The 24,028-nt window shown below is 40.3% G+C and overlaps 2 protein-coding genes across 13 annotated transcripts in view; one reads left to right on the forward strand and one right to left on the reverse strand.

Moving 5' to 3' along the window:
* RB1 (RB transcriptional corepressor 1) overlaps positions 1–20,294 on the forward strand; it is a 141,360-nt gene extending 121,066 nt beyond the window's left edge. Inside the window, exons 25-28 of one of the 6 annotated variants that reach the window (XM_082434393.1) lie at positions 1,692–1,834; positions 2,347–2,396; positions 7,546–7,763; positions 20,155–20,294. In XM_082434393.1, coding sequence (XP_082290519.1) covers positions 1,692–1,834; positions 2,347–2,396; positions 7,546–7,721 — 369 coding nt within the window. In that variant the 3' untranslated portion in view covers positions 7,722–7,763; positions 20,155–20,294. Of the gene's footprint in view, positions 1–1,691; positions 1,835–2,346; positions 2,397–4,463; positions 6,875–7,545; positions 7,905–20,154 lie in introns of those variants that run through there. The other 5 variants (XM_082434395.1, XM_082434392.1, XM_082434394.1 and 2 more) reach the window with 5 other exon arrangements.
* The window catches only part of RCBTB2 (RCC1 and BTB domain containing protein 2), a 39,234-nt gene continuing 26,452 nt past the window's right edge, over positions 11,247–24,028 (reverse strand). For all 7 annotated transcript variants that reach the window (XM_082434404.1, XM_082434405.1, XM_082434407.1 and 4 more), the window contains 5 exons: positions 22,802–22,992; positions 22,159–22,285; positions 20,310–20,449; positions 16,099–16,229; positions 11,247–12,510 (listed from right to left, as the gene is read on the reverse strand). In XM_082434404.1, coding sequence (XP_082290530.1) covers positions 12,370–12,510; positions 16,099–16,229; positions 20,310–20,449; positions 22,159–22,285; positions 22,802–22,992 — 730 coding nt within the window. In that variant the 3' untranslated portion in view covers positions 11,247–12,369. The remainder of the gene's footprint in view (positions 12,511–16,098; positions 16,230–20,309; positions 20,450–22,158; positions 22,286–22,801; positions 22,993–24,028) is intronic.

Below are 24,028 nucleotides of genomic sequence, written 5' to 3' on the forward strand. Positions count from 1 at the left end.
ATTTATTTATTTATTTATTTATTTCATTTTTTTGTCTGTGTTGGGTCTTCGTTTCTATGCAAGGGCTTTATCTAGTTGTGGCAAGCGGGGGCCACTCTTCATCACGGTGCGCGGGCTTTTCACTGTCGCAGCCTCTCTTGTTGCGGAGCACAGGCTCCAGACGCGCAGGCTCAGTAGTTGTGGCTCATGGGCCTAGTTGCTCCGTGGCATGTGGGATCTTCCCAGACCAGGGCTTGAACCCGTGTCCCCTGCATTGGCAGGCAGATTCTCAACCACTGCGCCACCAGGGAAGCCCCCTGCCACATTATTTTGTCAGGAGCAAGACACCACCAGGTCCAACCCACACTCAAGGAGATGAGGATTAGTGAGAGCCATTCTAGCATCTGCCTGCTGCACTGCCCCAAATGAAATAACTAGAGAACCATAAATGTTTGTATACTAAAAGACCAAATGTTAAAATGTTTGTTACAAATAGTAAATGCTGTGACATTTAGCTCAACATAGGCTGCAGCTGTCAGGCTTCACAAAGGGGATATGGACCACATAAATAGGATTGGATTTGGATAAGTATAGAGTAGTGGTCTTCAAACTGTTTTGCTTGCCATAGCCTCTAAAAGAATTGAGAAAATGTTATATGTACTTCCATATTTTAAAGCTGATAACTGAAAATCTTATAAATTTAATAGGTGCCCAGAATTTTGTTTCTATCATATTGTACATGTGCTCTAAATATATTTTCCATCAAAATCTGGTTTTGCATTTAATTTTTATGAAACTTAGTTCATTTAATTTTTGGAAAATAAAGCATAATTAGCAAAGCTAATCCTTACTGTCAAATCAGTCAAATCACATTTAATTTCTATCAGGAAGTCTGACTTCATTCTTGAGTTCAAATAAATGTGTTAATACACATCACTGAGATTATCACCTCACTCTGGTTCTGAAATAGATAGACAAGACATAGAGTTTTTCCATATGTTTGTCCTTTGGATAAAATAAGGTATTGCGCCCCCTTTGGTATTTCTTACCAAAGCTTTCTTTGCTGTGAAAGGATTCTCCCTCAGGAGATAAATATCTCAGATCATTGCTAGAGATGATGGATGGACTCAAATGCTTAAGTTTTTTGGCTATTTAATATTTTATTTTAAAACTTTTAGAGTTAGGATATCAACGAATACTACTACATCAATAATGGCTTCAAATATATAGTATGACTTGTCAACATGATACCCATAAAGTGAGTCCAAAATTATTATTCAGTAAACATCGCTTATTAAATTCCTGTGACATTCTTTCTGGTTATGCTGTGCTCTAAAAAGAAAAAAAATCTGTCAGAAATAAGGTTCCAGGAAGCTGTTCCAACTTTGCATGCTTCTGAGAAGTAGCCCTGGTTTTGTGTGTGAGTAGGTTCTGAAAATGAGGAACTAGGACTTTTGGAGTAGTCATCAGAGTTGTTGGGAAGACACAGGAGGGTTTGAAAATAGCAGGTATTTAATTGGGGCAGAGTTAGGTGCAGTTAGTCTGATTTTAACATTTTTCATATCTCTTATTTGGTCCATAAAAGCAGAAAATTAAAATGCAGATATTACCTCTGCCTGATTTTTGACCCACCTCAAACCTACAATTAGGGGTTGCTAACTGCAAAGTGGTGGCATTTAATGATTTAAAATAAAGAATTCCATAATTTGCAGACTTCTGAGAAGTTCCAGAAAATAAATCAAATGGTGTGTAACAGCGACCGTGTGCTCAAAAGAAGTGCTGAAGGAAGCAACCCTCCTAAACCACTGAAAAAACTGCGCTTTGACATTGAAGGATCGGATGAAGCAGATGGAAGGTAGGAGCAGTGTTCGAATGTCTTTCAGTAGCTGAGCTGGTTATCGGGAGAACCCAGAGTGCCCACCCTACTCCTGGCTTACACCAGTCCTTCTCATGCCAGTTTTATTTGGAAATTATGAGGATTGCTCAAAATAATAGGTGTGACTGCATCCCAAAGTTAAAAGCACCATGTAAATCTACTGAAATTCATTGAAAATATCAGATGTTAAAAATCTGGTCATTTTTTTACAAAGCTATTGATAAAATTTTGTTAGTTTTGATTAACATTAGATTTTAAAATGCTTACTCTTGAAAAATGCTACTGTGTTTTATAAGAACCACCGAAAAAATATCTAGGATCATAAATTTGTGACACTTATATTTTAGATGTTCGATTTATAAACCTTTGAAATTAAAAGCTACTCACTAAAATAAGAGCATAAAAAGTCATTGAAAACATAGTTATTGGAAATCTGAGGTTTTCATTTATACATATACGTATGAAATATTTTGCATTTTTTAAATCTGCAGTAAACATCTCCCAGGGGAGTCCAAATTTCAACAGAAACTGGCAGAAATGAGTAAGTACTTATCATTTACATTGCAGAAAGCCTTTTCACATTATAAAAGAATAAATTTATAGAATCTCTTCAATTAGTGACTTGCTTATGCGTTCAAGATATAATTTGGTCAAGCATGTGTTATTTACAAGCCTGTATGGATTAGATGTGTGATGCAAAGTGAAGGTCATCTTCATCCTTCCTAAAATCTGTGTGGGAAGACCAAGAAGTGAAACCAAATCTTCAACATGAATGGCTGTGGTTAGAAAATATTTTAGGTAGCAGAACTGTAATGAGGTACTCTTTATTTAAGAGTATTGGATGTAGGCAAGAATGTAATAAACTTAGCATATATAAACATCATCACCTTTATTTAAAGAATAATCTTTTATTCTGCAATTACTGAACTTTCCTAATTTGCAAGTTTTAGAACTTATTTTAAACAAAAGTTTTCCATTACTGGAAATCAGAATTTTGATAAAGAACACTAGAGCGTTTTCCAAGTTATACAGAGTGACGTAAGTTTGGAATGTTAAGGCAAATGGACTTCTCTCCTAAGCTACTCTGACACTATGAAAGATTAACCCAAGTATAGTAGATGGGAAGCACATTAAGAAAAAGATCAGTGTGCACTAACTGCTACTGCGTTGTCTTAGAGAGGTAGCCATGAGGGTGAGTGTGACATTTCCTGATAATCTGGTGCCAGATGCATTAACAGGAAACAGAGCTGGGTCTTGGAAAGAAGACAAATATTTAGGAGATAATAAGAATTAAAACTGTCATTCCTAGGTCATAAGACATATCAATAAGAACAGTACCAATTAAAATGTGACTTTTTAAAAAGGGACTTTCTCTCAATATGTCTCTGTAGATACTAACTTTGAAATATAAAGTGTTTTTAAAAATACTTTTGATTTTTTAAACCATATTTCTATGTGTATTATTTTGAAGAGTACTATTGAAACTAAATTAAATTTTGTGGTTATAAATGGATCTCTTTTTGGATTTTACATCAACTAATATACTCCTGTTTCAACTTTTAAATAGTTGTAGCTTTTCCCCCCAGTACATGAAAATAGACATGAAGCTTATAACCAAAATCAGACCTTAAAAACATGTGGAAGCATTTTGGAACCCACAAATATGCATTTTAAAAGGAGCAGAAAGCTGTAAAAACATGTATATTTTCTTATAGAAGAGCTCAGTTGCTGTAGTCAGTACATTTCGCAGTGACACACTTAGCTATGACCATGAATTCCCTCTGCCAGGCTGAAGTTCAGGGCCTTTGTGCAGCTGAAAATTGAGGAGAGGTAGCAGGAGTTTTAACCCATAAGGATAAGGAATTCTCCAGGTTGCTCTTCAGCTTTCCTCAAAAAAACTGTATTCAGAAAAAGATCATTACACAGTGCTAGATTGCTCAGAGTGGAAGGGCCAGAAGGGGAGACTTAGAGTCACTCCTTTCTTTACCAAGTGTGAATGTTCTTTGTGCTTCTTTATGAAGAGCCTTTGCCCACCTCTAAAATCAAGTTAAGATTTTTAAAATTATTTAAGAGAAGCATTCCGTTTTTGTGCTGTAATTAATAATGTATTTTTAAATGTCCACGTCCAAATTAAATGAGCTGTGAGCTGATGTGTTTGCAGTACTTGCAGCGTGTCTCCAAACACAAGGGAATTCCTGGCTTTATGAAGAATAACACTCACTTCAGCAGATCATCCCAGAATTCTGTATTGCTCAGGTGCCAAACTTAACCGTATCATCTCTAGAACAGTGGTCTACAAAGTTGGGCACACTTGGGTGTGTGTAAGACCACCTTTTGGGGGTACATAAAGAGACTATTAGAATATTTATCTTTATCTCATCTATTTTAATGTTTGGGGTATGTGTGTCTTACAATTTAGACACATGTACATACATACATACATACATACATACATACTTCAGTGGTACATGCTTGGAAAAAAATTTGCTGATGGGGATGTATGATTTAAAAAACGAAACCACTGCTTTTGCGAGGCCCTGGGCTCCATCAATTTGGCGTAAGCATAACATATGTGGCAGCCCTTTACCAGCTTACCCAGCACCGTCAGTGCTATTAACATTTCTTCATCCTTGTTTTAGCATCTACTCGAACACGAATGCAAAAGCAGAAAATGAATGATAGCACGGATACCTCAAACAGGGAAGAAAAGTGAGGACCTCACGACCTTGGTGGGCACCCTGTACACCTCCGGCTTCATTGTCTCCCACAGATCTGACTGTAGAACTCTCCCAGGTTCTGTTTACGGCCACATTTGATACATACCTTCAGCTCTTTTTGTGGATAGCACAGTTGGGTATTTGTGCAGGGGATTCCTAAGCCACTTGCAACATTGTAGTCACTAGAACATGCATTGTTATTGTACAAGATTGAAAATCATGTGCCAGTCCTGCCATTTAAAAAGCTGTAGCAGATGTTTCCATTTCCAAAATACAGTAAGTCCCCTACATACGAACCTTCAAGATATGAACTTTCAAAGATGTGAACAATTGAATCCAGCAAGGAACCAGAACCTGTGCCATTAATGTCAGGCGTGAGTGAAATTGCAGTTTGCCCTCTGTCTCCTATTGCTGACGATCCTTCAGCTCTACCACCTCCCACCTCCTCTCCCTCCTCCAGTCAGTAACTCTTCTTGCCTCTTCAGGCGATGCCAGCCCGTGTGCCAGCTGTTGTACTGTACTACTGTACTTTTCAAGGTACTGTACTGTAAGATTAAAAATGTTTTCTTTATTTTTTGTGTTTGTTTGTTTTTTATGTATTATTTGTGTGAAAAGTATTATAAAGCTATTACAGTACAGTACTATATAGCCGATTGTGTTAGTTGGGTACCTAGGCTAACTTCGCTGGACTTACAAACAAATTGGTCTTATGAAGCACTCTCTGAATGGAACTCGTTCGTATGTAGGGGTTTTACTTACAATTGCTCTGCTTTACAAATGGTGGCAGGATCCCCTGGGAGTGAGAGTCCTCACAACCTGTGCCTATCTGAGTACTTTGTCTTCTCTTGTGGCATGTATGTGATGTTTGCTCTTATTTTTATTAATTTATATTTATTTTTTTAACTTAACATGAACACCCTTAGAAAATGCGTCTTGTCTTCCAAATGCAATTTGGCTGACTGCCCCCATTCACCCAAATGATCCTGAGCTCTTGTGCTAAAACATATATTAGAAACTAGGGAAAAATTACTAATTTTTACACATTAGATTTTAGTTTACTCATGGAAACTAAATGGATGTACTGTGTGTTTGTTTTATAAATATTAGTTTTTAAATGCAAACAGAAAGCAAAGTATAAACATATGAGATACTGTCATACTACTGATACAGATTTCATACCTCAGGACTTGTAAAAATTTATTCTTTTCTTCATCCAACTCATGTTTTAAAATAAAGAGTTATTAATAGTACTCTTGGTTTTTATACCATTCAGATCACTGAATTCATGAAGTACCCATCTAGTGCTTGGAAAATAAAGTGTTCAGCTAGAGCTTTGCTGCAGAGGACCCTAATACAGTATATCCCAAGTGCACTTTCTAACATTTCTGGGTCCTGAAGCATCAAGATACAAAATAATTTTACTCCACAAACAGACTGTTAACTATAGGAGCCTTAATTTTTTTCTTAGAGAGTTATATAATTACATCTCAGCAGTTACTCTGCCCTCCTGAATGCGGGAAGAGGGTGTGTTTGTTCTGGAATGGTACATGTCTTCCATGTATCTTTTGAACTAGCAGTTGTCTTTTTTTTTTGTTTTTCCTTAATTCAGCATGGTCTAACACTGGCATATTCAAAGCCGCATCATTTCTCACCCAAAATGCAGGTAATGAAAGGTCTTTGGGTTAGGCATTAATGTTTCTGATTTTGTGCAAAAGCTTCAATTTAAAACAGCTGCATTAGAAAAGAGGCGCTCCCCCCTCCAACACCTAAAGGTGTATTTAAATATCTTGTGTGATTAACTTATTTAGAGATGGTATAATTTAAAATAGGTGGTATTTAAGGTAGCATCTACTAGCTTTTAGGAAAATTACTTTGTCTAAACTCAGAGTTCTTTTTAAAAAGAAACCTGGTCTTATTTGTTAGAAAACAAAACTTTATTTTGTGCTCAGTTAAGTTGCAAACTTATTTTTTTTGACAGTTATCTTGATAACAAAGGCACTAGAAAGCTTTATCTCATTTCCTCATTCATTTTTGCATGAATATCAAACAAATCAGTTAGTTTTTAGGTCAAGGGCTTACCACATTTCTGAATCTTTTGCTAATAAGTTCATGTTAGAATTAGTGTCAGAACTTAAGGAACTTCAGAGATCGTGTATTGAGATTTCTTACATAAGGCTTCAGACATTGCTTTATTGCTTTTTGTATTGGTTAAAACTGTACATTTAAAATCGCTATGTTACTATTTTCTACAATTAACAATAGTTTGTCTATTTTTAAATAAATTAGTTGTTAAGAGTCTTAATGGTCTGATGTGGTCTTTGTATTAAGTGCACTAACGTTCTCTTTGGTATCTAAATTCTCTCCTAGTATCTCATCCGTTCTTAGCCTTTAAGAATGGGCTTTATATGCTGATGAACCCCAAATTTATTTCTCCAGCCCTGACCTCTTCATTGGAGGTCAGAGCTCTCATAGCCAACAGAACTGTTGATTCCTACCCCTCCTCCCCACCCAACTTCTCAAAATATAAACCAAAATCAAACAAAAACACCCTTTTCTACCCTAGTCTTTTCCCATGTTACTAAACACTTAACTTGCTCAAGATAAAAACCTGAGTCTTCTATTAGCTATTGTCTGGACCACCGTTAAAGACTTCTAACTGGTCTCTACTTCCCTCTCTTTCCTCTTTACCCTTCTACTCCTTAAAGACCCCTTTAAAATATAAATTGATTCACTTTGCTCCTCTCCTTGAAGTATTCACACTCCTGATCGCGGCCTGGGAAGCGGCCCGTGCCTTCTTCTCCGTCCTGTTCTCAGGCTACTTTCTCCCTGCTCGCTGTGCGTTATCCCCACTGGCCTTTTTCTCTTATGACGCCAAGCCCATCCCTACCTCAGGCTTTTATATTTGCTGTTCCCTTCTGTCCCAGGTGCTCCTCCCCCAGGATTTTGCTTAGCTGGTTTCCTCTTGTCTTTCAGGGCTCAGCTCAGAGGCCTTCCTTGACACCCAAGCTAAAACCCTTCCTCTGTACTGTGCCACTCTCCTTCAAAAGTGTAACAGCATTCATCACCGTCAGAAACTGCCTTACTCGGGTTGCCTATTGCCTGTTTACCCACCCCGGCATCAACCTGGCTGGCCTTACCTACTACTATAGTTCTAGCATCTAGAAGAAGCCCGTATGTAGGGGGGAGAAAAGGTATGTTTCCTGTATGTTTTCCAAGTATGTAGAAACAATATTCTCTTTCTCTTTGAAAATGCCATGTACTGAGTACCTACTGTATTTCAGGCACATTCTAAATGTCAGTGATACGACAACAAATAAATAAAATGAAGATTCCCCCTCTCTGTGGAACTTACATTCTAATTCTAGTTTCGGGAAAAGAGAGCAAACGAATAAATAAACGAGGAATATAGTATATGTGATTGTATGAAGTTCTGTGGAGAAAGACATGCCAGGGAGGAGGACGGGGAGTACCGGTAGGGAGAGGAGTTTTTACACTTAAAGGAGAGTGGCCAGGGCAAGACTTGCCGAGGTGGTATTTGAGCAAAGTGTTGAAGAGGGGGAGGGAGTGAGCCAGGCACAAGGGGGGGTAAAACAGAACACAGAGAGGAAAAGCCAGTGCTCAGAGGTGGGTGTACGTCAGGTGTGTCTGAGGAAACCTAAGACGTCACAGTAAGATGGAGAGTTTTAAGAAAAGGAGTCGGGGCGGGGGGGCAAGTATCTCTTTTCATCTAACACAGAGTTTATAAAGGCCTTTCCTTCCAAGCATCCTTCACATATATATATATTATAAGTCTGCAGTCCTTTATCTGCAGTTCTGAAATCCAAAAAGCTTTTAAAACCAAGTGGTTCTGTGTGTTTGGTACCAAAAGTCGTATGGCATCAAAAACATATCTAAACTGGCATAGAGCTACTGAGAGGCTTTATCCCACTTAGTGGGAATATTCTTGTTTCACCATTAATGCACCGATTTGGGGGATCTAACCTAGGCCCTGCTTAGGTATCACGTATTATGTAATATATGTACCATATGATCATATTAAACTCCAAAAAAAGTTAAGAAACACATCTGGTACCAAGGGATAATCTTGAGTTTAAGTAATGTGATTTCTCAAAAACAGGTGGACAGTAAAAGTCCCTCCTTGTGAAACAGCAGCATGTTTGTCCCTGAAGGAAGAAAGGCCAATAAAGAAGTTCCAGCAGGAAAAGCAGCAAGCATACCTCAGTGGACTGTATTTATGTTGGATGCAGATCTTCCATGAAATGCAGTCTCTTAGGTCAGGGAAAAATCAAGCAGCCTTTATAACATTAAAAATTTTTAGATGATAGAAAACTGATCACTTCTGGAGATTAATTTAGTATTCCAGTAATTAAAGCTCTTTATAATGAAAGGGACAAGCTCAAATTCAGTATTTACTTTATTCATTACAGTTTTCTGGTACGAATGGTGGGCGGCGGGGAGTATCAGTTCTATTACCATCCGGTTGATTTCCTAGAAACTTGCCTGTAGAAGCATATTTTTGTTCCTCATTTTTGGGCCAGACAGCGTACATGGCATTGGCAAGGATTTATTCAGTAGAATTTTCCTTTGGACTAAATAAATGTTTTACAAGACAACCTGAAACCTTGCCTCTAGACATAGCAGATTTCCACAAATATGGGGTCTTAAATAGAAATATAGTAACACTATATGTCTGAAAGGAATTAAAACAACTCTTTTAATAAGAAGCTGGAATAGTCATCTATTCTTAGAAATACTTTTTTGCGTCCATTATCTTGGAACTATACTTACACTTTAGTATTGATGTATGATGACAATTTACTATGAAAGTTAAATTTATTCCACAGACCAATATCAGTTACTTTCTAAACAGAAAATGTTATGATTTTAACTGAATTTAGTGAGAGAAAATCCTTATGGTTTATGTTTTTATGCTTTGGCAAAGACTGAATTAAAAGTGACAGTACAGTATGGTTTTTCCTTTCTCTTTACAGTTCTCCCAACCTGTTTGTTGTGATAATAGCACAGGGAGGACTCCTAAGATTGATAAGACTGTGTAGTTTGTAATTGCCTCTTTTTCGTTATCACTGGTCAAGAATTCTGCATCTAACACTCACCAGGTTATGGTCTAGAATGACTGGCAGTTTCTTCAGGTCTCAGATGAAAACATTTAACCCTTTTTAAAAAGCACTGAATGGTATCTTCACAAACCCCTCTCAGCAGATGAGGACGCTACTTAATTCCCGTAAAATCTAAACCTCTCTGTGTGTAAGTTGGGGTGAAATTATATTGGAAGCACTAAAACACTGAATTTCTTGTGTGAGCAGAGAGGAAACAAAACTTAAGGATGGAAAATGTAAGATGAACTTAACGGAGCCACTGACTTCTGATGTAGTGTCATCATGAAAATGGACCTTCCCTCTCACATATCCCTGACTAAACTTAGGGTTTCTGAGCTCTACAAACACTCATCTGTTAGAAAGAAATGAAGGAACTAAAGTGATATTTTCCTTCATATAGGAGCACTGATGGCCAGCCTATCCTCAAAGACCAGAGAGAAAGCATGTTTTTTCAGAGAGATGTAACCACGGGACTCGTCTGTCATCTCCAACTGGTCTAAAATTAGCCCTTCCTTATTGTTTGGCATCCCAGGTTTTAAGAGCTAAACCAGTGATTCTCATCCTTGGCTAAACATCAAAATTACTTGTGGAGCTTCGTAAACATACTGAGTTAGAATCCTTGAATCTATATTTTGTAAAAATTTCATAGATTCTTCTATGCCCAGAGATAAGCAGCACGGAGATACAGAGCAGTGCAACCTACACATAACAAGCTTAGAGGAACTCTAGATAAAACTCCGCCCACCCCTTCTTACTAACGTGCACTCTGGCAGAGCCTTGACCCACTGGGGTGTCTCGTGGAGGGTAATCCAGTTTTCATCCCTAAATAAACTTACCTTTGGGTGGTTCCCTTTGGGTGGTTCCCTTTGGGTGGTCCAATATTTCCATGAAATGAGTTCATAAAAGAAAAAGGCATTGAGGAACTTCAGAAGACCCTGTCAGAAAAGGGCAAGAAAGAGGAAGACAAGGTTTGGGAAGACACTAAAATATAAAGGCTTTTCGGTCAGTGACAGGGAGCATAGTGGGGTGAGGAGAACAAGTTGGAAATGAAGCCTGTGGACGTCTGACTGTGAGAACTGATGGCGAATGGTAATACCCAGGCCTCAGTGTTTCTTTGCTGGAGAGAACAGCTAACCTACCAAAACAGACAGACAAATGGTGTAAGGCTGTAACATTTTATGGAAAAAAACCAGAACGAACTTTTTGGCCAACCCAATAAAATAACAAATACTACACAGTTCCAAAAATGGGATTCTGATTTAGAATTGGAGGCATCCAGACTCCTTTGCCTCTACCAGACAAGGTCTGCAAAAACGGATAAAAAAGAAACTAAGGATTCAAAAGTGACCTCACCAATAAAGAACATTCATGGGCAATCATATGAACAGTTGATTAGTTGTTTAGAAGCCATTTACGTTTTAGGGTAGGCTTCGCTGTGATGCCTTATCTGAGTAACTGCTTTAAAAAATAAGCTTATAGCACATGGATTTGTGTATATCTAAGAGACAAGGTTGACAGAATCTTGCTGCTTCTGAAGAATTAAAAAACACACACACATTTGTTCTATTATCTGCAAATAAGCACTTTATTATCAAACAGTTCAGCATCAGAACAAGGTTTCCAAAAGAGGTTTCTCTACATAGTATCATATTGTGAAAATACATGTTAGGAGACTCTACATCCTACATCCTGTTCCAGTTTCTCATTTGTAGTTGGGTAACTTGATCTAAACAGTATAAATTTACCTCTTTCTTACTAGTGGCCGTCCATGAAATGTAAGCATAGTTCCTTTTCGGCTAGTACTTTGTAATTACACTGTGCCAAGTTAAAAGACCTTACAGTGACATAAAAGTCAACTACAAGAAAAACAAAATCGTTTTTACTTACAGAGGCAAATCTCTCTTCACACAAAAGTAAAGGACATTATGCAATTATGTAAGGCAAATGAGCCCAGAAACAACATTCATTCAAAGATAGTACACTTCTTACTCGATAACCCCGTGTGAGAAATTAATGACTCAGAGTAAAGAGGGAATTAAAATTAGCCCTTGGGTCTTTGACAATTTAATTGCTAAGGCCTTTTGTGAATTCCAATTAACGCTCTAAATTAGCCGCTATTTCTCAGAACGAGGTACAGAAGAATATGAGCCTCAGATGTTTTAAATTCGTTTTGTGAACGTTATTCCTTCATCCAGTATCCCACAAGTAAAGCTGTTCTCGGGGCATAATTAAGATTCATATAATAAGCTGAGTGCCTTACTCTATGCAAGGCACTGTGCTGGATGCTGCAAGTGTGCTAGTGACAGCATTCCTTGTCAAGCTATCTGTGTGGTATCAGCCTGTTGAATATGGAAATTTGTCCAGAATAGCATATACTTAGACCCATGTACCTACCAAAAGTCTCCAACTTAAGTGACTCGAAAGAGGAAACGGTAAGTATACTAAGACATTTCAACTTTTTTCCCTTGAGCTTAGTCCCATCTGATCAGAGAGCATTTAATGCCTTCTCTCTAGATTGTGGATTTCAAAAGGTGGGGAAGACTGACCACCATCCTTCTCTTGACAGAACATTAAGTATTCAGCCAAATGTAGCTCATCATAAATACTATTAAAGAGAAATTATTCTCTGGCTTTTGCAGGGAAAATGGAAATGCTAAAAATTCTTTCCTGCAGGTGAGGATTAATTTTTAAAGGCTCCAACTCTGCTTGCTTTGCTGATAAAGTTCTTCAAGAGATCATGGTCCATTTCTGCAAAGCCTGACGTCTGTGTTACTACAGTCAAATGGTTTATGCAAAACCTGAAGCAGAATTCTTCTAAATCCTAGGAATGACAACAGAAATTTAACAAATAAACAAATTTGTTTTAACAAATAAACAAATTTGTTTTAACAAATTCACATATCCCAGTGCAATGCAATGTAGCACAAAAATTCCTAAAACACATAGGCAAGGAAAAAGGATTTGATGGCCAGCAGAAAGAAATGTTGGGACAGCAATGCCTAAAGAATAGTTGTAAAACTATATAGCTAATATGAATCTATGCTTGTAAAAATTTAAATAACAGAGTAAAGCATTCAAGTGCCTCCACACTAACCAATGCAAAAAATGAGACTTTTTCTTCCCAGAGATAGGCACCTACATGTATTGTTCATTCCACTTTCAATATTTATGCAGAGTATGACACTCCTCTTGTTTGTCTGTTTAATAAATATTTATTTATTGCATGAATGTATTGAGCAAACTGTTTAAAAGATTTTCTTTATGTTGAGCCCAACACTCCTCTTTTATATTCTTTTAGGGGCTTAAATAGTTTTACCTGTAAAGAGTTTGTGAGAAAAGCTTAAGCCATAAAACAGTCATCTTGGGAAATGCTTCTCTGAAGTCATTAACAGGCCACTGCTCTTTTTCCTTTACAAGAAGATAAAGGCTGGGGTGATTAGATTTCATCAGATCGCACATAGCTTCAATAATCTGAAGTGGGAAAATGCTTTGAAGAAATCATGACTTTCTGCTAAGAGAAACTGCACAGATGATTGATTGGTGATTTCTGGCTTACTGTAATGTACGCCAGGCCAAAAAATAGTACTGTAGTGATTCTCTTGATTAGATCTGCAAACTTGAGAATCAGAAATAAGGTGGCTGGACACTTTTTTGGTCTGAGAGAAATGAGAGCTAACGTCAGGCCAGCCTGCGGAGACTCTGATATGCCTCCGACCCTGGGCTACGCTGCCCTCCTGACGCAGCTCCTGCCATGCCTCCTTAACGTCTTTGCTCAAGTCTCCTTCTAAGTGAGACCTTCCTTCCTTCCCGGATCACGATTTAAAACTTCAGCTTTAATCTCAGCCTGCCCCCCACTGCCCCATTGCCCTTCTCTAACTTACTTTTTTATATCATTTATCACCACCTAACAGACCATATATTGTATTCGTCATCTATTGCCCTCACCAGAAAGCTCCAGGAAGGCAGAGATTTTGGTCTGTTTTGTTCACTTCCTGTACCCTTAACTCCTAGAACCATGCCAGGCACTTAATGGGCACTCAGGAAATATTTGTTGAATCAGTGAATAAACATTGCTGATTTTAAAATATGGGGGCAATAGAGAATTGTAGTAAAATGTGTGGTTTTGAAATTTGTCCAATATTGGATTGCATTCCAGCTTTACAATTATTAGCTTACTAAGAATTTACTTAATCTCTCTGAGATTCAGCTTCCTCATTTGTAAACTGGAACAAATAATAATACATATATTCTTAATAAGGTTCTTTTGAGAACTAAACGAGATATGAACTGTGCTTCAGATAATCCCTGGTGTGTATTAATTACGTATTAAGTGTAGTCAAGCATGAGGGATAATTTGCTGAAAAGGTCCGTTTCTTGCTTATTAGAGTCAGCAAGTAACAATACTAGTCAACTCAAATATACTGTTCTTTATTTATAAAAACTTTTATATTAAGTATACATTGAGTCTATTTTACTTGTGGTCTATTATACTAATTTAGGGTACCACAGTTAGACAGCCTGTAGTAAAATACAGTGCCTCTACAGGCAAAGTTGAACATTCATTAAACAAATATTTAATGAGCACATACTATGTGTCAGGCACTATCCTAGGCACTAGGGATATGGTTGTGAGCAAAACAAAGTCCTTGCCATTTGCTCAGGGAGGTTGCTTTCTAGAAAACAGGGCTGAATGGTAACCATACAAATAATTCACATAAACAGGGAATATGAAGAAGTCTTGGACATTAATTCTAGTTCAGATGGAAACACTATGTGCCCACAATCTCATCATCTGAGGCAGCCCACCGGAGTCCAGTATTATCAGCATGACTTTAACAAACTCTTGAAAAAGCACAGTTATTGTTTGGCCATGAAGCCTTCTGCGTGTTGTAAGTGCCCAAAGTATTATTACCTTGATGAAAGACAAACATTCACTATGCTTGTAAATGTCAATGGTTCAAGGTGGGTAAGATTTTTTTAAATGTTAAGTGAAAAAAATCTAGTATTTAGAAATATATATTAGGTTGGCCAGAAAGTTCGTCCCGGTTTTTCCATAGGATGTTACGGAAAAACCCAAACGAACTTTTTGGCCAACGCAATACATAACCTAGGAAAAAATCAGAAGGAGCTGTGTGAAAATGTTAGTGTCCTCTGGTTGAGGAGTCATTTCCTTCCTCATACTTTTTGTATTTTACAAATTTTCTTTAATAAGCACATTATTACTTATATAAGCAGAAAAGAAGTTATAACCTTTTTTCTGCCCACGACTAAAATGTCCCTGTTTTCTGACCAAAGGAAAGGATATCCTTAAGGAAATCGACTCCAAAAAGTATGGCCTGTTTCCTAAAGATTTAACTCTAAGACAAGTTTTCTTTCCTTTCTTTATTATCAAAACAATACATGGTCACTGTAGAAAGTTCAGGAAAAACAAGCAAAGATAAGGAAATAAAAATCATCCACAATCCCACCATTCAAAGATAACCACTGACTGTATTTTTCAGTCTTTTTTCCTATGTAGATAATAAATTTTGGTCTTTTTAAATTCAGCTATTTATACTTAAAAAAAATTTATTTTACTATTTTTATTTAAAAAATAAAAATAAATATACTTATTTAAAAAATAGGAGCACAGTTCTTCAGTCAATGATATATGTTGAATAGTATTAACGTTTTTTAGTTTAAACAATCCTTTCCTGTTCACACTGACTTTTTCCAATTTTTAAAAATTATAAACAACACTGCAGGAAACATCTTTGAAGCTAAAACTTTGTCTGAATCCATGGTTACTTCCTTAAGATAAGTTTCTATAACTGAATTCCTTAAAGAATTACATTTTTGAAGCTTTTAATACATATTATACCAAACAGCCCCCCAGACTGATTATACTAATTTGCATTCTCCTCAGCAGTTTAGGAGAACACCCATTATCCTGAGCCTATACTATTTCTAAAAATAGACTCCCTGGTTTGACAGCTGAAAAATTATACCTTATTTTCATTTATATTTTTCATTTGTTCATAAATCCATTTGGTCCATTTTTTTCCATCAAACTGCTCATGTTTTCTTTTTGTTTTAAGAATCATACATTAACTATGGTGAACTTGCTTTGTGATATTACAAATATTTTCCCCAGAGTATCATATACTTTGTTTTTTTCTGTTTATTTTTTTGTGTATAAACATTTTTGTTTTTTTGAGATCAGATCTATCAATCCTTTCTTTTATGGTTTCTGCCCTTGAGGTCCACCCTAACTTTGTATGTATATATAAACATTCCCTTATATTTTTTCTGGTACTTTGTTTACCTTAGATCTTTAATTTACTTAGACTTTCTTTTAGTTTAAGGCAGGAAGGAGACAGCTAACCATTTCTTCCAGAAGGTGAGCTCCTCGAAAGGATGCCCTTCTTACCTGAGCGTCATACTTCACGGCGGCCGAGAGCAGCGCGATGGCGTTCTCCTCACAGATTCCTTGCTTGATCGTTTGTTGGCAGAGTTTTTTCAAACGATTTTCTCTATAAAATGTAGCCAAATCTAGCAATCCTAGTGGAAAGAGATGTTTTCTTAGGGGAGTGATCTCAAGCACCCGGATTTAAACTCACTCAGCCTGTCAGAGATGATTCTGAATATAATCCTCAGTGAAGGGCTGTGGAAATAGAGACTTGGGCTTACTTACACTCTGAGCATGTGGCTCTCTCTACCTGAGAACGCAGCTGCACTGAGAGAGTGCAGTACACAAACAAGTAGCTGTGGAAAAACAGGAGCAAGTGAACATGGCCCTAGTCTCTTCCTCAGAAACGCTCCTCTAGTTAGCCCTCCCCCCGAATTCTCAACATCTTCTCCAGCAGCATTCGCACGTGCTGTAATAGTGCCCATCTTCAAAAAGAAAAGAAACGCCTTTCAGGCCTCCTGCGGCCCTGCCCCGTTTCTCTGCTCCTCTCCTGAGCGAGCCTCCTGGGGAGAGCGGTCTCTGTTTGCTGCCTCTGTTCTCTCACCTCCTGTCCTCACCTTAAGCAGAAGCCCAGCCCCTCTGCTCCCTGACACCACACCTGTGATGGTCACTAATGGCTCCCATGGTGCCAAATCCAAGGGGCTATCCTCTGATTTCATCTTACTCAACATTTACACAGAATTTGATGGCGCTGAGGAGGCTCCCCTTCTCGAAATGCCTTGTTACTTGCTCGTGTTTTCTTCTCCTTCATGAGTTACTCTTCAGTCTCCTGGCTGGACCATTTTTCCTGGCTTCCAAGTATTTGAATGCCCCAGAGTTCAATGTTCAGATTCTTATTTCACTTATTTCCCTAAATGATCTCCAGCCCCTCAGTTTTAAATACCATCTGTAAAAACTGATGATTCCTGTTACATTATGTCATCCGCTTTCCAATAACTCAACATAGAGCGATTTAGATGCTTAAGTTAATTTTCATCTACCCCAAGGGACACTATGAAGCACTCTAATCAAGAATGGTTGGTCAGTTTGCATTTGAAAGGCCCTTGTCAGGGGCTTCAGTTATGGCTACCTAAATCTTCATTGGAGGGCGTGTTAATTAGCATAAAGAATGCTACAAACACTTTGTCACTGGTGAAATGAGTGGCACTCAGGTTATGTGGCTTGGCTAGAGATGCTGTGAGGGCGCCTTTGGCCCCTGCGTGATCGGGGTTCAAGCACCATGGGCTCAGCAGTCCTACTACACCCTTGGAGTGGTACATTCGCTGGGTCTAATCCAGTCCTGGTTGCCACCTGATCAAAAGGCTAGCTGAATCCTGATTCTGGAATATTGTCACGTTTACTTCACAATAACCTTTCACGGAAGGTACTTCATAGAGGGCCCAAAGGACAGAGAGCCAGGATTTCATCAACCTTACAACATTAACCGTTTTTATATCTGCTAATAAGTTTTGTACGTTTGGTAGAAATTTCTACTAAGTTTGGTAGAAACTTGCTTTCATTGTAACATGACAAATATTATCAAAATTATAGAAGAAAGGCCTATGGCCCTCTGAAATCTTTTGAAATCTTGAGAGCCGTGAATGGCCTGATTGTTCCTGGTCAGTTCTCAACAACTCCCAAGTTCACATCAACAGCCCCACACACTCCGAGCATCAGACTCACGCATGCGTGTACTCACGTGTACTGCCCTGAGCCTCTGCTCCACGGGGCGCAGCTCTGCACCCGTTCTAGGCACCCCCCTCTCCACAGGCTGGCCAAGGAGCCAAGTGCCCACTCCTAGACCACACTCTGTGCTCCTGGGACCCTGGGATTCCCTGAATAATCAGCCCTGAAGCCACATATGTCGGTATTTCCTCCCCTCCAGACCATGTGCAGACCCCCCGCCCCAAGGGGTGGCCGGAGGGGTTGACTGGGACACAGACATGCAGGCTGGGATGCCCACACCCCCCTGGGATGCAGGATGTAACTGGGGGTGGGTAAAGGAAGACGGCAGGGCCTAAGCTGGAGGCCAGAGGCCTGTGCTTCCTGTGCCACTGTGTCCCCGCACAGAACTCCAAGCATCCTATAACTCTAAATTCCAGCTGAAATTCCCACCTGGCCTTTCAGTTCTTGACGAAGGTATATTTTTCAAGGTATGAGGATTGAACATATTTTATCTGAAGCTTGTTAGCTTGACATATAACTTTAAATTTTTAGACAAATGGTGCATAGGCCTCCATTTAGACTCTTGCCCAGGGCCCTGCAAACTTGAGGGGCGGGCCCATAAAAAAAAAAACCTGCCACGCAGACGTCTAAAAAGCAGCTCAAACGCCTTTGAGTTTTCAAACTCAAGAGCAAAACCTGGTGCTCTCCACACTCAAGCCAAATACCGCAGAGCAATCATCCTTCTCTCTTTTCCCCTCAAAACCCACATCCCATCCACCAACAAATCCTGTCAGCTCCCTATTTAAGATATACTCAGAATCTGATCTCTTGCAACACCTCCACTGCTAGACCACACTAACGCAGGGCACCACCATCTTATACCTCAACCATTTCAGTTACTGATCTTTTAAAAACAAATCCTCTCACCCCTGGAGTAGAAGCTGCTCGCCTCTCCCTTCACATATGCACAAAGCCATTCTCCCTTTCTTCCAAAATCACAGACTACGTGGCTGAGCCATGACCATCTAGAAATGACCACTCCCCCCAACTTCCTGTGCAGCTGAGTTAAGGCCTTGGTTATCTCTGGTCCATGGTTTAAAAGAAGTCGGACTTCCTTAACCAACACTGGGATTTGCCCTTTGCCCCTTGTCACTGTCCCTTCCTCCATCCTGCTGCCTGTAATGCACATGTGGTCTTGGCCATGAGTGCAGGGGCCATATGTAAGGATGCCTTGCACTCTATCCCTGTGTGACAGAGAGAGAAACTGTCTTGTTTAAGCCACTTCCTTTTTTCATTTTACTGCTAAAGCAAATCCTAAATAACGCAACCCTTGTGCTCAAAACCTTCCAAGCCTATCCATCACGCCAAGAATAAAACTCGAGCCCTTCACAGTGGCCTCCAAGGTTGTACCTGGTCTTGCCCAGACCCAGCTGCCTGGCCTCAGTTCCTCCGACTGCCGGTCTCACTCTCTCCCTCCAAACCACCCGGGCCTTCCTCCTCCCCCTCCCCCTCCTCCCTCTTCCTCCCCCTCCTCGTCCTCCTCCCCCTCCCCCTCCTCCATGTGCTACATATGTTCCTGTCTCAGACCTTTGCACCTGCTATCTCCCTTGTTTAGAACACTCTTCACCTGGGCGTCTGCCTGCTTCCCCCAGCTCTCTGCTCAGCACACGTCCTCACAGAGGCCTTCCCTGACCTCCCAGCTGACTGCTTTTCTTTCTTTGTTTAGGGCTGGTCTCCCTCCTCTGAGCAGCAGCTCCACAGGAGCAGGGCGTCGCTCTGTCTCATTCATAGGTGCCGAGGGGAGCACGGCACATAGTGGGCCCCGGGCGCTCAAGTATTGTGGGAGAAAGGAAGGAAAACTATAAAACTTAAGAAATCAGACTTTTTTTACCTAAGGAAAATTAAATGCTGATCTGGTAAAAAAGTGTTATTGGATTTATACATGTTAAAATGAATATTTAATTGAAAAATTTGAGAGCTGAACTCTTTCTTCAGTTCCTTACAGAAGTAACTCCTTAATCCTCTGTCCCATGGGCCAACAATATTGCTGACAGCTGTAAACTGAAATTTAGTATGTTTTCACCTTGTGCCCGCTGGACGCCCTGGGTTGCTTTCCTACCGTCAGTAAACCTGAGGTGCAGTGATGCGCCAGATCACAGTGGGTGGTCCCAAAGGGACAGTCACAGTTATGGAGACCAGCAGGGCTGCCTATTACATGCATTTTCTCATTTTTATAATGTAAGTATCTTGAAGGCAGCAGCTGTGTGGTAGCTAAAAAGTCGGGTACAGTATCTAGTAATTCAGGAAGAATGGCACCTGTCCCACAGTGCTGATGGTTTCATAATTCATCCATGTCTCATTTTATCCATCCAGTCAACCTTTGTGTGAAGTGGGAACAAGGGAAAAGCGTTTGGGTTCAACACACAAAAAGAGAACTGCTTCTGTGATTACCCTCACAGCCACTTCCTTTTAGGCTCTACACGAAGCACCTTTCTGCCAATCTCTTGGTCAAGTCTGGTGGCGATTACCTACGGCCTCCTCGGGGGACAGGCTGATGCTGTCTGTGTACAGGTACTCCAGGAAGGCTCGGTAAACAGGATATGAAAATTCACTCATTTCTACAATATCATCCTCGCTGTCTTCCAACGAAGAGCGAAAATGCTCACACCTGAAGGAAGAAAGAAGCGCATCAGGTCCTGGCTTCTGGGCAAGAGCCAATGACCTTCCTGCGGAGCGTGTGCTCGTGGCGGTTAAAGGGGAAACAACTAACAGGGAGAAAGGAAAAACACAGCACCACGCAACTCCGTGTCCTTGCCGGGCCCCTGGCTTCCCCTGCCGGCCGGAAGTCTGCGGTCGTTTATTCGAGGAGGCTGCAAATGCTAACCTGCTGCGGGGCAGCTGCCTCCAGCTGCCACGAGCTCCCAGGGGCCCTCCCACACCACGTCCGCGGGGCAGCACTTACAGAAATCAGGTAGGTTTATTTTCATAAACTCTTGAGTAATTTTGTTTCTTCTCCTCCTGTTATGAGTTGAATTGTATCCCCCAAATTCATAGGCTGGAGTCCTAACCTCACTATAACAGTATTTGGAGAAAGGACCTTTACAGAGGTAATCAAGTTAAAAGGAGGTCATTAGGGTGGACCCTAATCCAATATGACCGGTGTCCTTACAAAAGGGGGGATTTGGACACGGGGAGAATGCCGTGTGAAGACTGGAGTTACGCTGCCACAAGCCAAGGGCTGCCGAAGACTACCAGCAAACCACCAGGAGCTGGGACAGAGGCATGCAACAGATTCCTGCTCAGAGCTCTCAGAAAGAACTCATTCTATGCACGGCCCTGATCTTGAATTTCTAGCCTCCAGAACCATGAGAGAATAAATTTCTGTTGTTGCAACAGATTAGTCTACAGAACTTTGTTACAGCAGCCCTAGCAAACCGTAACCTCCCCACTTCTATGAAGGTTTATGGGCTACAGTGAGAGTGAACAAATACTGCACAGCCTGACCTTACTAAGAAGTGAACTTGAGACTAAAATGCCGTATTGAGTTTGTGATTCATTGAAGTAGGATTTAAATATCTGTTACACAGCAACGAAATGAATTTCAAAATCACTATGCTAAGAGAAAGGAGCCAGGCAGAAAAGAATGCATATTGTATAATTACATTTACCTAAACTTCTAGAATATGCGAACTAATCTATAGTGACAGAAAGAAGATGGTGCTTGCCCCAGGGCTGGGGCCTCAGGGATCTTTGAGGGGTGATGGAAAGGTTCTGTGTCCTGATTTGGGGCAGTGGTTTCCCACGAGTATACGAATGTCAGAACTCCTCAAACCGCACATTTTAAATGGATGCAGTTGCTCAAAAATTATACATCAATAAAAGTGATGTTTAAAAATCTCTGTGTTAGCTTTACTCCCGACCTTGTTGCTCTTCTCTTTTTTCAAGCATCTAAATGCTCAGTGTTAGCAAATGTAAAATAGATAGCTGGTGGGAAGCAGCCGCATAGCACAGGGAGATCAGCTCGGCGCTTTGTGACCACCTAGAAGGGTGGGATGGGGAGGGTGGGAGGGAGATGCAAGAAGGAGGGGATATGGGGATATATGTATACGTATAGCTGATTCACTCTGTTGTACAGCAGAAACTAACACACCATTGTAAAGCAATTATACTCCAATAAAGATATATATTAAAAAAAAGAAAACAGAGAGTACAGAAGAAATGCCACGTATAATGTGTTTCCCCCGCTGCAGGGCATGCTCGTAAGGGCAAAGAGAGCCTTACCTTTTTTCAGAATCACAGACGTGCCTAACATAGTTCCTTGGAACTAGCAAACAACAAACATATTTATTTCAATTCTTGGAATAAATGATTCCTTACCTAATTTTGAGAAGGACTTTATGCGCATAAATGTACTTTCCATCCACCAGAAATCTCAGGTCTGCGGTGCTGGGATTGTCAAATTCTCTCTTCAGGGACTCAGCCACGGTGAGGTGGCCGTCAGGTTCTGTGGGGCGGGGGGGCGACACCAGCGCTTTCTAAAGAGGACGCAGGCCCAGCACAGCTCTGCTGACACGAAAACACCAGTTCCCCAAATAACTGCCCCACTGAGCTATGCGCTCTTTTCCCAAATACAGATTCCCGCTGCTGCAATCATTAAGGATAAGAACCTCAGACACATCTGCTTATAAATCTGGCAAAACAACTAAAGTCCCAAACCACCACACTAAATAAAATTTTTGAACGTCTGAGTAAATATACCAGCTAAAAATAAAAGCTATAGTTTCCCAGTCACATCAGAAAGCAATCCAAAGGACTTTTAATTTGGTATGAGATGCTGATTTCTAATACTTTTGAGAAAAATGAATCGATCCAATGAGTTCCCTTTCACAGGAGCTCATTAGAGGGACATAAATTGCCTGACACTGCACTGAACAAAGTCCTCACTATCAAAAAATGAAAACACCAGAAGTTCTCCTCCTGGCTTGCAGGCCACCACCCCGAAGGACAGCGGTCAGCTCACCCACGGACAGGAGGCGCCAGGTGACGGCGGGCGTGGCGAAGCAGGCGAACACGTCGTCGGTGGAGGAGAAGTGGGTGAGGTGAGGCAGGGTCACCGACTGGCCCCGGCACTGGCCCCACATGTACACGTGCCCTCCCTGCGTCTTGGCTGCAGACGTGTGGGCAGAGTGGCAGGCCGCAATCTCTGTAATTCTAGGTCCACAAACACACACCAAGTAAACACGGTAAACAGGAGAAGAAACAAGGTGATTTTTTCTTCCCTTAGGTCTAACTGATTAAAAACAAAAACAAGACTTAAGACACCTAAGCTTCTCAACTGTCAGGCACCCAACAGTTATTTATATGTAAGCTATGCCTCAGTGGCACTCATGTATCATGAAGGTCTGCTTGTTACCACTTCCAGCCAGTACGCCCATAAAAATATGTACCATCCTGTTTTGAAATTCAAGTATTAATACAATCCAAGAGAGCAGAGACCAAAAACAAAGACCAAAAAAAAAAAAAAAGAAAAAAGAAAAAAGTGATGTAATTGTTTTCTTAAAACATTACTTACTAAAGTAGATCAGAAAGATTTGGGCCATCTTGACCCAGGGTCAATAAATATTTTCATCAAAACTTTACCAATTTACGGGCTTCCCTGGTGGCACAGTGGTTGAGAATCTGCCTGCCAATGCAGGGCACACGGGTTCGAGCCCTGGTCTGGGAAGATCCCACATGCCGCAGAGCAACTGGGCCCGTGAGCCACAATTGCTGAGCCTGCGCGTCTGGAGCCCGTGCTCCGCAACAAGAGAGGCCGCGATAGTGAGAGGCCCGCGCACCGTGATGAAGAGTGGCCCCTGCTTGCCACAACTAGAGAAAGCCCTCGCACAGAAACGAAGACCCAACACAGCCATAAATAAATAAATAAATAAATAGATTTAAAAAAAAAAACTTTACCAATTTTAGGGTTAAATGAAGCATGCTGTGGGTCACCTCAACTCGCACTGCAAACAGTAAGTGCAGTGGTTCTGACTCACTGGACTATATCATCTGGAACCCAAGAGAGCAGTTTTCTGGGATCAACCACATGTTAGACCCTGTTTCAGTAAGTTCATGATTGACAGGCAGGTAGTTCTCAGAACACTTCCTAGTGGAAACCACTGTTTTGTTGAGTTGAAAATAATTATTTTCTCTCAGACTAAGCCACCATACAGATTTAAAGAAAAAAAACTATTTCCCCAAGTGAAGT

Source organism: Balaenoptera physalus, assembly GCF_965194825.1.
Source record: "Balaenoptera physalus genome assembly, chromosome: 18".
NCBI lineage: Eukaryota > Metazoa > Chordata > Mammalia > Artiodactyla > Balaenopteridae > Balaenoptera > Balaenoptera physalus.